This window comes from Channa argus, chromosome 7 (genome assembly GCF_033026475.1).
Source record: "Channa argus isolate prfri chromosome 7, Channa argus male v1.0, whole genome shotgun sequence".
NCBI classification, from domain to species: Eukaryota; Metazoa; Chordata; class Actinopteri; order Anabantiformes; family Channidae; genus Channa; species Channa argus.
Genome location: NC_090203.1, coordinates 23,338,117 through 23,350,321, shown reverse-complemented (window position 1 = coordinate 23,350,321; position 12,205 = coordinate 23,338,117). Strand labels below are relative to the sequence as shown.

Below are 12,205 nucleotides of genomic sequence, written 5' to 3'. Positions count from 1 at the left end.
GATCGAACCAACAAATGCAGAACTGGAGGTCAACCTCCTCATTTTTTTTTTAACATTAAACTGTATTCAAATACATTATAAAACGGGGGGAAAATTACACCTTTTGCCCGTCAATCTGATGATGATCAGAGATGATCGCTCTTCTTCCAGGTTCGTTTTTTTATTAAAAAGACCAGTGGGTTCCCGGTCACCTTCCTGATCAAGGTCCCTTTTGTCTAGATGCTAAATTTGGCCTGACAAGCAACTATAGGAAGGCTCCAGACTTAATTTCATTTCAGACTTTCATTTTACAATTATTGAGTCCACTGTGATCCTGGGAACCCTGAAATATGCATCATCACATTATTTTAAAGGGCTCCAGGCAATTTCTTGGATTTCATGACATGGGACATTATATAGATGTGCACAAAGGTTGGAATCTCCTCATTTTTAAATGGCAGGAAGATTAAAGCAAATATTTGTTTAATCTACATAATATGTATCAGTATTAAGGTACAAATGTCTTTTGATCAAAAATTAATTAGTTATTATTAAATTATCAAGGGGGGTGCAATCTTTTGCTTGCTGTTATATACATATTTTAGCATTTTTGTTACTTCTAATTATGAAAGAACGTTAGTTATTATGTGAGGTTAAAGGTTAAGTTTGCATCCCCTTAGGATCAGAAGTACAAACTGATGAAAACTGCAAAAGTGCATAAAGTTAGATTCATCCTAAGAAGAAATCAAGCAAACTGAATATTGACCACAATGTGGACTATTACAGTAAATGATCCAAATATGTTTTCACTCTCCAACATTCTGGGTTACTGTGTGTACATTGATGGGAAAATAATTTAACAACATAGTACAATGCATAAAGTGAAGGGATCTGAACAACAACTGTAACTTCCAGGAGACTTTGTTTTGGTCAGTTACAATTTGAAAATCAACTCATCTACTCTTTCTCTTCTGCTTGAAAACCTCTGGATATTCAGATTTTCTAAATATAGTTGATTTTTTTTATTTAATTTTTTTTTGTGTTCAGCACAATTTAGTATTCAAAGCATCTTTATAATCTAGCGGTCGAACTGACCTTAGGAGCATAGTTTCTGTCAAACATGGAGTTCAGTGATAAAACCATTAGCAAATTTCCTGTTTCATGTGTTGGAATGCTCATTTTATTTTAGCCACAAAAAACAAACAACAAAAAAAAAAAACACATTCAACAAACACATACACATATCTGTAACATAAAGTCAGCTTGTTATTAGTGGTTACTACTATTGTACTATAATACTAAGCAGTTAATATTGCATGTTTAGCAGGCAGGGAGGGAGGGAGGATTCTGAAAACACAAGGAGGTGATGTGATGTGACGATGTATAAACCAATCCACCGCCTATGTGGCAAACTAACAGCACTTTGTGTAACAGTCCAGTAATAAATAAAATACATTCACAGAATAAATTCATAGAAAGCAAAGTGGGCACCAATTTTGCAAAAGGGCTCATGAAGAACATTTCATGTTGTTCCCCTGAACAACTGGGTTCATCAGCAAATAATGACTATACTTACTAGACTTTGTGACTGCTGTGGTCCAAATAAGTGGAGCCACATTAAATCAAGTAGTCTGCTAATACTTCCTCTGTGGATGTCGTACACTGAACACACAAACTATTTAGATTTGTACATGCGTAATGTGATATGCAAGTGGCCGCTCAGTGGAACTGCAGTCTCTTCTCTGCCACAAACTGTTTCTCTTCCTCCTCAGAGAGCTGGTTTCCCTTCACGCTGTAGAAACACGATGAGACACAATCAAGACATGCACACACAGAGACAAGGCTGTACATGGAAATGGCCCTGGTGCCTTACATCTACAAAGTGCCACAGCAAGTTAGTGATGAGACAATAAAACATGGAGCACTGGATTGTCCCCACCACCATCAACAATGTGGTTTATCAAGGTTTCATTATTTATGTTAAACAATACCAACATTTTCTTTCACGATATATTCATATCAATTCAGTCCAGGGTTGAACACGATGGGCGGAGTACAAATACACAATTCTTCTTCTTCTTACTAATTCTGTCTGTACTATTTACAATCAGACGGTTTACATTTGTTTTGTTATTTACATTTTATCGTATTCACACTTTTCTGATATGCTCTTTTCTGGACGGAGGAAATACCACAGTCTACAAAGTTTAATATAAAAACTAAGGAACCACCACTGTTCAGTTGCTGCTTAACTTTTATCCGGTACAACCCGTAGCAAAGTATGGCTCAGTGACATCACTGCGGGTCAGAAAAATTCTAAAAGTTAATAAAGTCGATTGATTGTTCGAAAGTTAAATAAAAGATAAAACAAATAGCGAAGTCACAGATGGAAGGCTGCGCACCGGTAACTAAAAACAGTTGCTCCCCACGATGTTGGGATCATTAGAGAAAAAAAAACACAATTCCTCAGAGGCACAGTGTTACTCACCATATCTCTTTAAGACTTGTGTTATGAGTAAGGGCCTCTGCCAGCTGTTGTATTCCTTGCACGGTGAACTGGTTACTGATTAACCTGCAGACAAATATGCAAAGCAGATGAGGGTCTTACCCTGGTTTTCCACGTTGCATCATGATTTCACGTAAATAAATAGTGTGGTTCCTTACCATAGGTGGGTTAAACCTGTATTTGCTTTAACGTACTCGGCCAACTGTGGAGCTGCATCATCACTTATCTCGTTCTGCACCAGCCTGCAACAGCAACACACATGTACTTCTGGACAAACCACCTCAAACCTCAAACTACTAGTGACATGCCTACCAAAATATCCTGAGGACGCTGTTCTCTTTCAGTGCTTCTGCCAGCAGCTGGCCACCTTTTGATGTGATGCCATTGGCTGAGAGACTGGAAGGCAGAAACGATTCCAATTTAGACAATGACTTTAAAATCGCTACATCTTTTTTTTTAAGCTGTAGTAGCTGCGTACTCGCCTAAGGTTGGTGAGGCTGGGGTGGTGCCTCAGAGCTTCTGCAAACGCTTCTGCTCCTTCATCACCAATACTATTCCCCCACATTCTGAAAACAAAAACATTGGAACCTTCGTGTGATCTGCACCGATGCAATGGCACATCTTTAGCTTTTATTTTCACATTGGATGCACATCATCAAACAACATTCACCAGTGCTCTTTGACTGGGACCTATAAAGTTATATATATTAAAAAAAAAAAAAAAAAACAGGAAGCATTTTTTGACTTGCTAATTATTTCTAATAGTTTGTCCAACTTAGGTTCAATACTGATTTTCCATTTGAATCGTAATATTTTCAAAGACCGTCTGAGCTCCTCCAGCCATTCTCATAAGGTGATTATAAAACAACCATTTTATGTTATTGGCCACTTCTGCTGTCATTCCAACAAACATTAGACATTTAACAGCAGTGAACTCTTACCCCACATCAAATATTGAAGTGCTCTTCTTGATTGCACTGGCCAAATACTTTCCACCAACGCCAGTCAGTTTGTTTTTACCAATCCTAAGAACAAGGTAATGACAATATCAAATTAATTTATAATTACTGTCTGAAATATATTTAGTTAGTTAGAAACATACTTGACGACTCGCAGCTTTGGACACTCCTCAATAATCTGAGCCACGAGCTTGGCTCCGACATCTGTGATGTGATTGTTGTAAAGCCTGAGGGCAAAAATACAAAGATAAATTTCCTCCCATAAAAACATAAACCAGAAACGTATTTCACTTTACTAACACTTGTAGGGGCAGTAACCCCTATCTTTATTCGCTGATTGATTTTTATAACCCAAGAGACATAAATGTAGCTTTGAACCAAAACCCTACATTGGCAAATATTAACTAATGAGTACTGTACCTATTCACAGTACTCACTGTGTTTTTTGCCTTCCCATTTAGAATAGCACTGCAGTTCCTGTTAAGGGGGCAGCCGCTGAAGGCTGAGGTCACAAAAATCCACGTGTGACCGACTAAATGTCATTCAATCAAGTTGTTTAGTAGACTAGGTTTTTCAGTTTATTAATATATTTTAGTTTGTATTTTAATCGGGATTTCTTTTATTCATTTTCAGTGCAATATTACACAGCTCTTTGCATCATACACTTCAAATTAAACAATTAATTGTGTATCCACTTAAAGACAGTTGCCACACAAATGTGGGGATCCATTTCTTTTAGGTAGCAATAGTATAAAAGTACAGTAGTTCAGATCTGAACTCACAGATTTGTGTCTAACAGCCACTGAACCAAGCTACTGTCTGTTTACTACTCAACTCAACCCTACAGGTTCTCAAGTGCTGCACTATTTTGAAAGCTTGAGCTACGTGCTTTTGTAATATGGTTATTAAAAGTTACATTTTTATTAATGGCTCTAGTGGTTCCCAATGTGTTTGTTCATAAAACCAAAGATGTCATTTTGGGTTTAAATGTCACATTGCTATGAGTCACTGGTTTACACCAGACAACAATGAAATATCCCAAACTCTAGAAAAAAGTCCAGAAACTTAATATGGTGGAGAAAAAAAAAGTTTTTTTTTCTTCTCTTTATCATCTCACAACCCTTTGGGTATTTAATATCTTGTTACCCTTTGGAGAAGTCCAACTGCCAGCGACTGGAACAACTGGTTTACCGTATGAATTAGAATGCAGCTCCACCCTGAACGGTTATGAAAATATTAAAGTAGGCTTTACCTACTTGCTAATACCTAATTAGAATTAATCGTGTCTAATAATGCTTATGCACTTAACTTATGCAATTTCACAACATTTATTTCCGTCCAGAGTAGCATTCTTTTTTTTTTTCACTAAGATTTGTACTGATAATGGGATTGAGAGGGGGAGGAAAGGCTGGGTGGAGCAAAGCAGATTGATTTTTATAACTTTGTAGTAGGATTCTAAATGCATAACCTATAACGCAGAATGTTGTATTGGTCACTTCTCTTCAATTTTAACGGTGTGAGTACTTTTACACCTGATAACACGGCGAGGGAACGGGTGAGTTTGGGGACAACTGATATCTCTACTCACCCCAAAACCTCCACGACTTTGTGTTTACACAGCTCCTCTGCAAGCACCTCAATGCTGCTGTCTGACAGGTGATTGACACACAATCTGAAGACAAGCAGGTTGAATTACACACATTATATAATCCGTCTATGTTAAAGCAGCTTAGCATATTTAGACTTCTTACCTCACTACTGTCATCTTACAGAACGAAGGCTGTAGCTGTTTCACCCCATAGTCACTGATGTTGTTGTTATCCATGTCGAGCCCCAGGAGCTTCTGACGATGCTGTAGCACAAAGTTCAGAGCGGTGCAATCACCCGAGTACACGTTGCAGTAACCCAACTTGATGAAGCTGGCTGTGATGCCTTTTGCTGTCATCTGAGCAATTTCTTTGCTGCCCGTCTCAAAGATGCACCTCAGCATCCACAGGAAGTTGGGCAAAACATGGACTTTCTTGCCTTCTGTAACACTGTGGTGTGGTAAACCATGAAGATGGGACTTGACACTACTGGACAGGTAAGATTTTAGTAAGTAACGTTTTTTCTTCAGCAATGCAGGAGACACCACATTCTCCATGAAGCCCCTAAGAGCCTTAGACAGCAGTCCGCACAGGAATAGGTTAGTGAACTGAAGGTGCTCATTAGTTGCAAAAGGCTTGTTTTCGCTGGGTTTTGAAGCGCCTCTGGTACAGGAGTCAAATAACAGACAGAAATGTTCCTTTTTTCTGCTGCACTCTGCAAAGAACCTGAGAATGGAGTTCACAGGCGCTTGCTCATCCAGGACGAGAGCAAACGCTGCTAAGAATGATTGAAGCATGGTGTGGAGGAATTCAAAGTTAGCAGGGGCTTCCGTGGAACCATACTCACTGACAGGTCTAAGAAAGCCCAGGGGCAGGTCTTCCTCTGTAAGGCCACATGCAGCAATCTCCTCCTGGCTGCATATTAATCTACCTTTTTCCATACCCTGAAGTGCCAGCTTGGAAAATGCAGAGAGCGGCCTTAGCCCTGATTTAAATGTCTCTGAGGCACACCGGGTTCTTTTCTTCAGCAGAGATGGGGCAGGTAAGGCTGTGCGGCTGAGGAAGACCTCGGACAGCAGGAGGAAGATGTCTGTGAGTGTTATGCAGGTTTCAGGCAACTGAAAACTGTCGTGCATGGAGTGAAGGTGTCTAAAGCTCTTCAATACTATCCAGCAGAACAGTGGGGTGGAGCATAAGCCAGAGAGGTGGGGGCTAGCATCCAGCTGGATGGACACTATGTCCCTGTGCTCCTGCTCCTTAAAGTGTAGATGGATGTAAGTCTTCATGTGATATGGGGAGAACCCTCGTAGAACCACCTTCTTTTTGATGAAGTTACTCTGGATTTCAATCCCGGTCCGGGCCGTCAGCACTTTCGTGGAGCCCTTGAGTAGTTTCCCGCAGAGCAAGCCGATGAGCAGCTGGAGGGGGTGTGCTTTGTCTTCGGGGGACACCACTTCAGGGACATTGATCAAGTCTAGATCCTCCTGAAGCTCATCGTAGCCATCGAACGTGAAGATAACCTTCTCAGGGAAGCGCAGAATGTAATCAAACACCTCATTATCTGGATCATGGTCTGGATAACAGTTGTATTTAAACAAAAGGTCTCTGAGGGAGATCTGCTCTGTGTCTTTGCTGAACATGCTGAACATCCTACAGCGGAACTTAAAGAAGAAGATGGCATCCGTCTGCAGCTCTTTCTTGGACCAAAGATTCTGGAGCTTCTGCAGGAGGATGGATTTTCCTACGCCAGCATCCCCAATCACATAAATGGTTTCACCTTCAGGGTTGAAGACAGCATGGTCGCCAAGCAGCTGGTCCAGATTCTCCATGAAGCCCAGACTTTCATTGCAATCATTCAACAGTTCCATTAGAGTGTCAGTGTAGAGGTCCTCCAGACGGGTCTCCTCTTGCTGTCCGTATGACATGATGAAGCTGGTGTCTCGACTCATCTCACAACGCATCTTTTCACAGTACCTGCTGACTTTAAGTTTTAAAAAAAAGTACAAACAAATTACTGCTCCTGGTTTGTAGAAGGATTATGTGTAGGCATGTACATGGTTTTATCACGTGGGAGTCCCCTCTATCTGTTTATATACTCAATTGTGAGGATTTGCCCACCTGAACTCACAGAATTTTGCAGTGGTGACATGGTTTACACTGACATGGTGGTTATATTTAAGGACAGGTTAAATTAAATTAAGTCAGTGGAAAGTCTGCGTGAGGCAATAAAAACCTAAAAGTATTTATACACACAAAACTTGATAGACTCTTATTTAAGATATTTGCATGAAGTAAATGTAGCCATTGTGACATGCAATGCGCAAATGGGCTGCTGTTCACCGCTAGTTAAGAGAGAATGTCCAAACACAGCCAGAAAAATTCCCCCCCCCCCAAAGGTTTCAACATTAAAATGGTCTATTGATCTTTCGTGACAAGAACATAAAGCTCTTAAAAAAGAACTTTTCGGCGTGTTAGAGCAGATATAGTGATACTATTACTTACTGGGATCTGTGTTAACCACTTTCATCACTGTTATATCGTTCCTTGGGTTGTAGTTGATTTCTTTCAGCCATGGCTGGAGGTCTATGTATGCATCACATACTTTATATATAATAAAAATTAAGTATTCACAGGCCTCCTCCCCTTTGCATTGCACTAGCTCCAAGATTTTTCGCACCTAGAGGTAATCACACAAAAGGCAGCAAGATATTTGACAGAAAGACAACTTTTTACATTAGGATTTAACTAAAAAAGTCCATATTTAATAGATTAAGCCAGGGTTCCTTACCTGATCGGTCTTGGTAACAGTTCGCTGCACAATCTCAACATCTTCTTCACAAAGGAAGCCACAAGCCAACAGGTTGTCCAGGACACACTGAATGCTCCTCAGCTTAGACACCAGCTGCTCTCTGTGGTAGGTGAGGATGTTAAGGAAGGACAACTTCTCCTCTTCTATTCGACCCATGGTTACAGCTAAACTATCATCTCTGTGGGATAACGCATAGGTACAACACACCGTGAGCCTAACAAGCCTAAAATCAAATCTCAAACAAATGGTGATGATAGGTGAATATGATGATAAGTAAGAGCAGCCACAGGGATTTGTGAGGTGTTCAAAGATACAGTCTAAACTGATAATATCACAGACATTGTAATATGACTCATATTCAAATTTACAAATCTGTATGTATGTTTTGATAAAGTCCAAATGACTTTTTGATCTTATAACTGATGGTGATTATCCAGAGCCTGATGTAGACAGATCACTGTCTATAGACATTTTCTGATCAGGGGGCCACTAGTTAACAGCATTGGCAATGGCAGGTTTTCCAAAAACTAGCACATAAGTACAATAAACGTAAGTACAAATAAATCATGCATAACTTCTTTTAATCTGGTGACAGTTTTTCTAGTAAAGTGAATCCAAATAATTCCGCATAACTTGCCCCCTGTTGAGCCACGGATGTGTCTTCCTGTTTTGGTAAATTAAACTTCACGCCTTGGTGAAGAGCAGGTACAGTATCTCATTTTCCCTAAGGTCCATGAAGTAACACAACTTTCAGTGCTAATACTTTCCTTCATTGCTAAGTTTAGCACGACGTGTTGAGAAAACACATGACAGTTACTGTACAAGTATTATGAATATTAGAAAGACCTCATAATATTTGTTAGGTCAGTTTTGTTACAAAGCCTAAATGTATCTGTACTGTTCTCCAGTAATGTGACAGTAATGTTACAGGATCGTATCCTACCATTGGTTGGCGTCGACACCCCAGCGCTGTCAACACTGCACTGCAAAAATAAAAAGCCTAGTATTTAAATTAACTAACAAATCCAAATATCAGAAATGCCAATCTTCTTTGCTTTCTGTAAACTACGCCCACAATGTGGAATCAAAAGCAAACAGTTGTAGGAAGTGAAAGTAGCAGAACGAACGCGTCAGGCGAGTGTTGCATTCAGGGTTGCATGAAAGGCTGGGAAACATTTAAACAGAAATCGACTCATTTTGTTTATTCGAGTTTTTCGATGGCATCACAGCGGGAAATGATAGTATAGCTCGAAGCACTTTGTAAGCTATAATGATTGAATAAACGTAAGAAATTACTGAATTATCGGAGAGATAAAACAATTTATTTTTCACCGATGAGTATTTTTCAAGCTCATCGGCGATGAGACACTGTTGCCTGGTACGAACTTAGCAGTTAAACTTCCGTAAACGGAAATTTACACGGTCTCCTGAATCAACCCCACGTGAAATCATCTCTACGGGGATTTTGGTTATTGTGAGGAAGCTCAATATTCCGCCGCCTGGAGAAGTTTGTTATTAAGAAAAACATACAAATGAAAATGAAAATGAAATAAAAGGTGAATGAAAATTGTGAGATGAAGAGTTTTTTTTAATTACTTATTAAGGATAAATAAAATAAAAATAAACTATCAACCAAAAATTCCAAATTAAGGGAAAAAAGTAGCATTTTTGAGCTTATTATCTCATAATTTAGAATACTAACTTTTTTGTGCATTAATTCAATGTTTTAAAAGTAATAATTTAGAGTTTTTATCTTAAAGATTTGTCTTGCCATTGTTAATGTTTTCATCATAATAAACATTTAGGGAAAGATAATTACTTTGAATTATATTGTTCATAAGTTACACTGGCATCTAAGGGCCAAACATTGTGACAGCTGTTTAGCAATGAACCCTAAATATCTGGAAGACTGTTACTGTAAGTGTGGGTGTGTTTAGTAATTATTTTAGTAAGATCTTTTGGGAATAAGTAAATATTGTTATTTACTAAATATATAATAAATATCACAAGTTTACTGACATCATACTGACATCACAAAAGATTTCACACAAGGGAAAATTCCCACCCAGATAACATGATTATCCCCTTTTAACACTAGAGACCAGGTCATCTTCATTGTTATTCATTATGAGTAGTGGAAAGTACATTTACTTAAGTTACTGCACTACTGTACACATTGCACACATTACTTTGTTACTGTGGAGTATAGATGCAAAATAGAATCAACTAATAAGTAATATTGTGTAATATGGAATACGACTCCATGCAGTACACAAAATTGCCTAAATAAAAGTAGCTCCACGGGCCATTCTGCAAAATGAGTACTTTTGGGTTTGGTACTTTATGTTGATGCTAGTACTTTTGCCCTGTTTTCAATACAGGACTTTCACTTTTAACACAATATACAAAGTACCTACCTTCATCTATAGTAACAGGCAACATAATGAAGTACAGAATCAAATGTTTTTATTTATCAAATGTTTCTTGTTCTAACTTTTAATAAGCATGTTGTGTACATATTTAATATGTTTATTACACAGATGGCCCTGATTAATGGGTTTTTCTTTCATTTTCCCGAATCACATGAAGACTTGTTGGTGCCTGTAAACAGGTGCTGTTGGTGTTTCACAAAGTGCGGGGGAAAGCACAACATTACAAAAACAGAGTCTGAAATGGCACGTGCCTTCTAATTAGCACCATGCAGAATTTCTTCAAGACATATTCCAAACCAAAACCTCCACTTGACCCTTTTGCACAATCCCACAGAAACAAAAACATGATGGGGATCTTCAAGGAGGAAGTTAGGAGACAACAAATGAAGTTTAATTAAGTAAGTTAAGGAGTGGTCACCAGGGCATTAGTATGTTACTTTTTTTTGTTTGTTTCACACAGCAGCAGCCCATGGCAGAGGCAACAGAAGGGTTCACCAAAATATCAGGCGCTTAAAAGTGTTAAAAGTCAATAATGGCACTGTACTTCCTCCAATTGGAATCTGCATAAAGCAAAAACTCTGCAGACAGTATAAAGCACAAATGAACAACAATCCTATGGATTAGGGTGGATTGACTTATGATGGCTTCTGAATTCAGACATCCCATTGATCTTGTATTCATCACTGTCAGATTCAGTCAGCTGAACTAACTACAACAAGAAAGCCTTGTTTGTTCATTATATATAAATATCTCTCTATGGATATTTATGTATATTATCTATAAATATACAGTATACGGCAGTTTTCGAAAGTCTGAAGCGAAAAATGTAGGGCTTGTTTCAACACTGACGCTGCCTCATTGTCTGAAGTATCTCATAGATACGTGCATGGAATAATTTATAAAAATAAAGCCAGCATTTATAAAGCCAGCATTTGATTGAACTCATTTGATTTCACTTCCCTGATTGGTCAGAAGGCCGAGCCTCACTCGAAGTATAATTGAACTGGTATAATCATATTGTGGGATTAGGTAGTTTCTGTGACAGCCGAGCACACGGATTTAAGCCACTAGAGGGTAGTACAGCACAGTCTGAGTTGAAGTCTTACAGCCTTATTATTTCAGTCAAGCTTGTATTTGTCCTGAGCTCTTGTTGTTAAAACAAGTATAAGATACTTTCAGGTCCTGGAAAATATGAATAGATGTAGCAGTATTTAAGAATATCACACATACAGTATAGGATCATGGAATAAACATTAAGAAACATACAGTATCTGAATATTGTCATGACATTTTGGTTAAGGTGGGTTAGACCCTTCTAAACATTATAATAAAAAGTTTTCAGCTGTCAATCTTATGTATTGAGTATGCATTCACTGAATATGCAGTAAAAGCTTTCAACCCTTTCCCAACAGTAGAAGCAGAATTAGAAAAATAGAAGAAATGGCCTGTTTTTCTAGAGGTTGCTCATGTATCGCTTGATGAAGCTGAAGAAGGACATACAAACTCCATATCTGGTGACATTCAGCTTCGTAAATGGACATGCTGCTTTGTTCTTGTCTGTCTTTCTTTCCAGGTTGTGTTCTCCGTGGTGCTCTTGGTTCTCAGACTGCAGGGCTCCTCTCTGTCCCCAGAGGTCAAAAGAAGTCACAAGTCTCAAGTCTTTTAATGCACTGAGCTTGGTGATGTGTTTATTCTTGTCCATTTTGTTCAGTGCATTGTTTGTTTTTGCTGATCGATCCCTTGTTTTGGCAGTGTTATAATAGTTTCCTTAATTTTGTTATTATTTCTGTTTTCACTATCCTTCTGTTTCCTAATCCTTTTTATAATACCTCCCCTCCTGACACCTCATTTCGGTCCTACAATATCAATCCACAATTTGTTACAGATCTGCGCTATTGATTTATAGCATTTATGTACACATCATGTCCTTGATC

The 12,205-nt window shown here is 38.6% G+C and overlaps 1 protein-coding gene across 1 annotated transcript; it reads right to left on the bottom strand.

Annotated features, from left to right (window-relative positions):
• Positions 1–532: 532 nt before the first annotated feature.
• On the bottom strand, positions 533–8,952 carry nod1 (nucleotide-binding oligomerization domain containing 1). The gene is made up of 12 exons (XM_067510366.1): positions 8,783–8,952; positions 7,819–8,017; positions 7,533–7,707; positions 5,196–7,011; positions 5,033–5,116; positions 3,588–3,671; positions 3,427–3,510; positions 2,968–3,051; positions 2,798–2,881; positions 2,644–2,727; positions 2,468–2,551; positions 533–1,771 (listed from the first exon to the last, which is right to left on the bottom strand). Exons 2-12 carry the CDS (start codon positions 7,993–7,995, stop codon positions 1,699–1,701), a joined length of 2,829 nt encoding a protein of 942 aa, XP_067366467.1. The 5' UTR covers positions 7,996–8,017; positions 8,783–8,952; the 3' UTR covers positions 533–1,698.
• Positions 8,953–12,205: the final 3,253 nt, after the last annotated feature.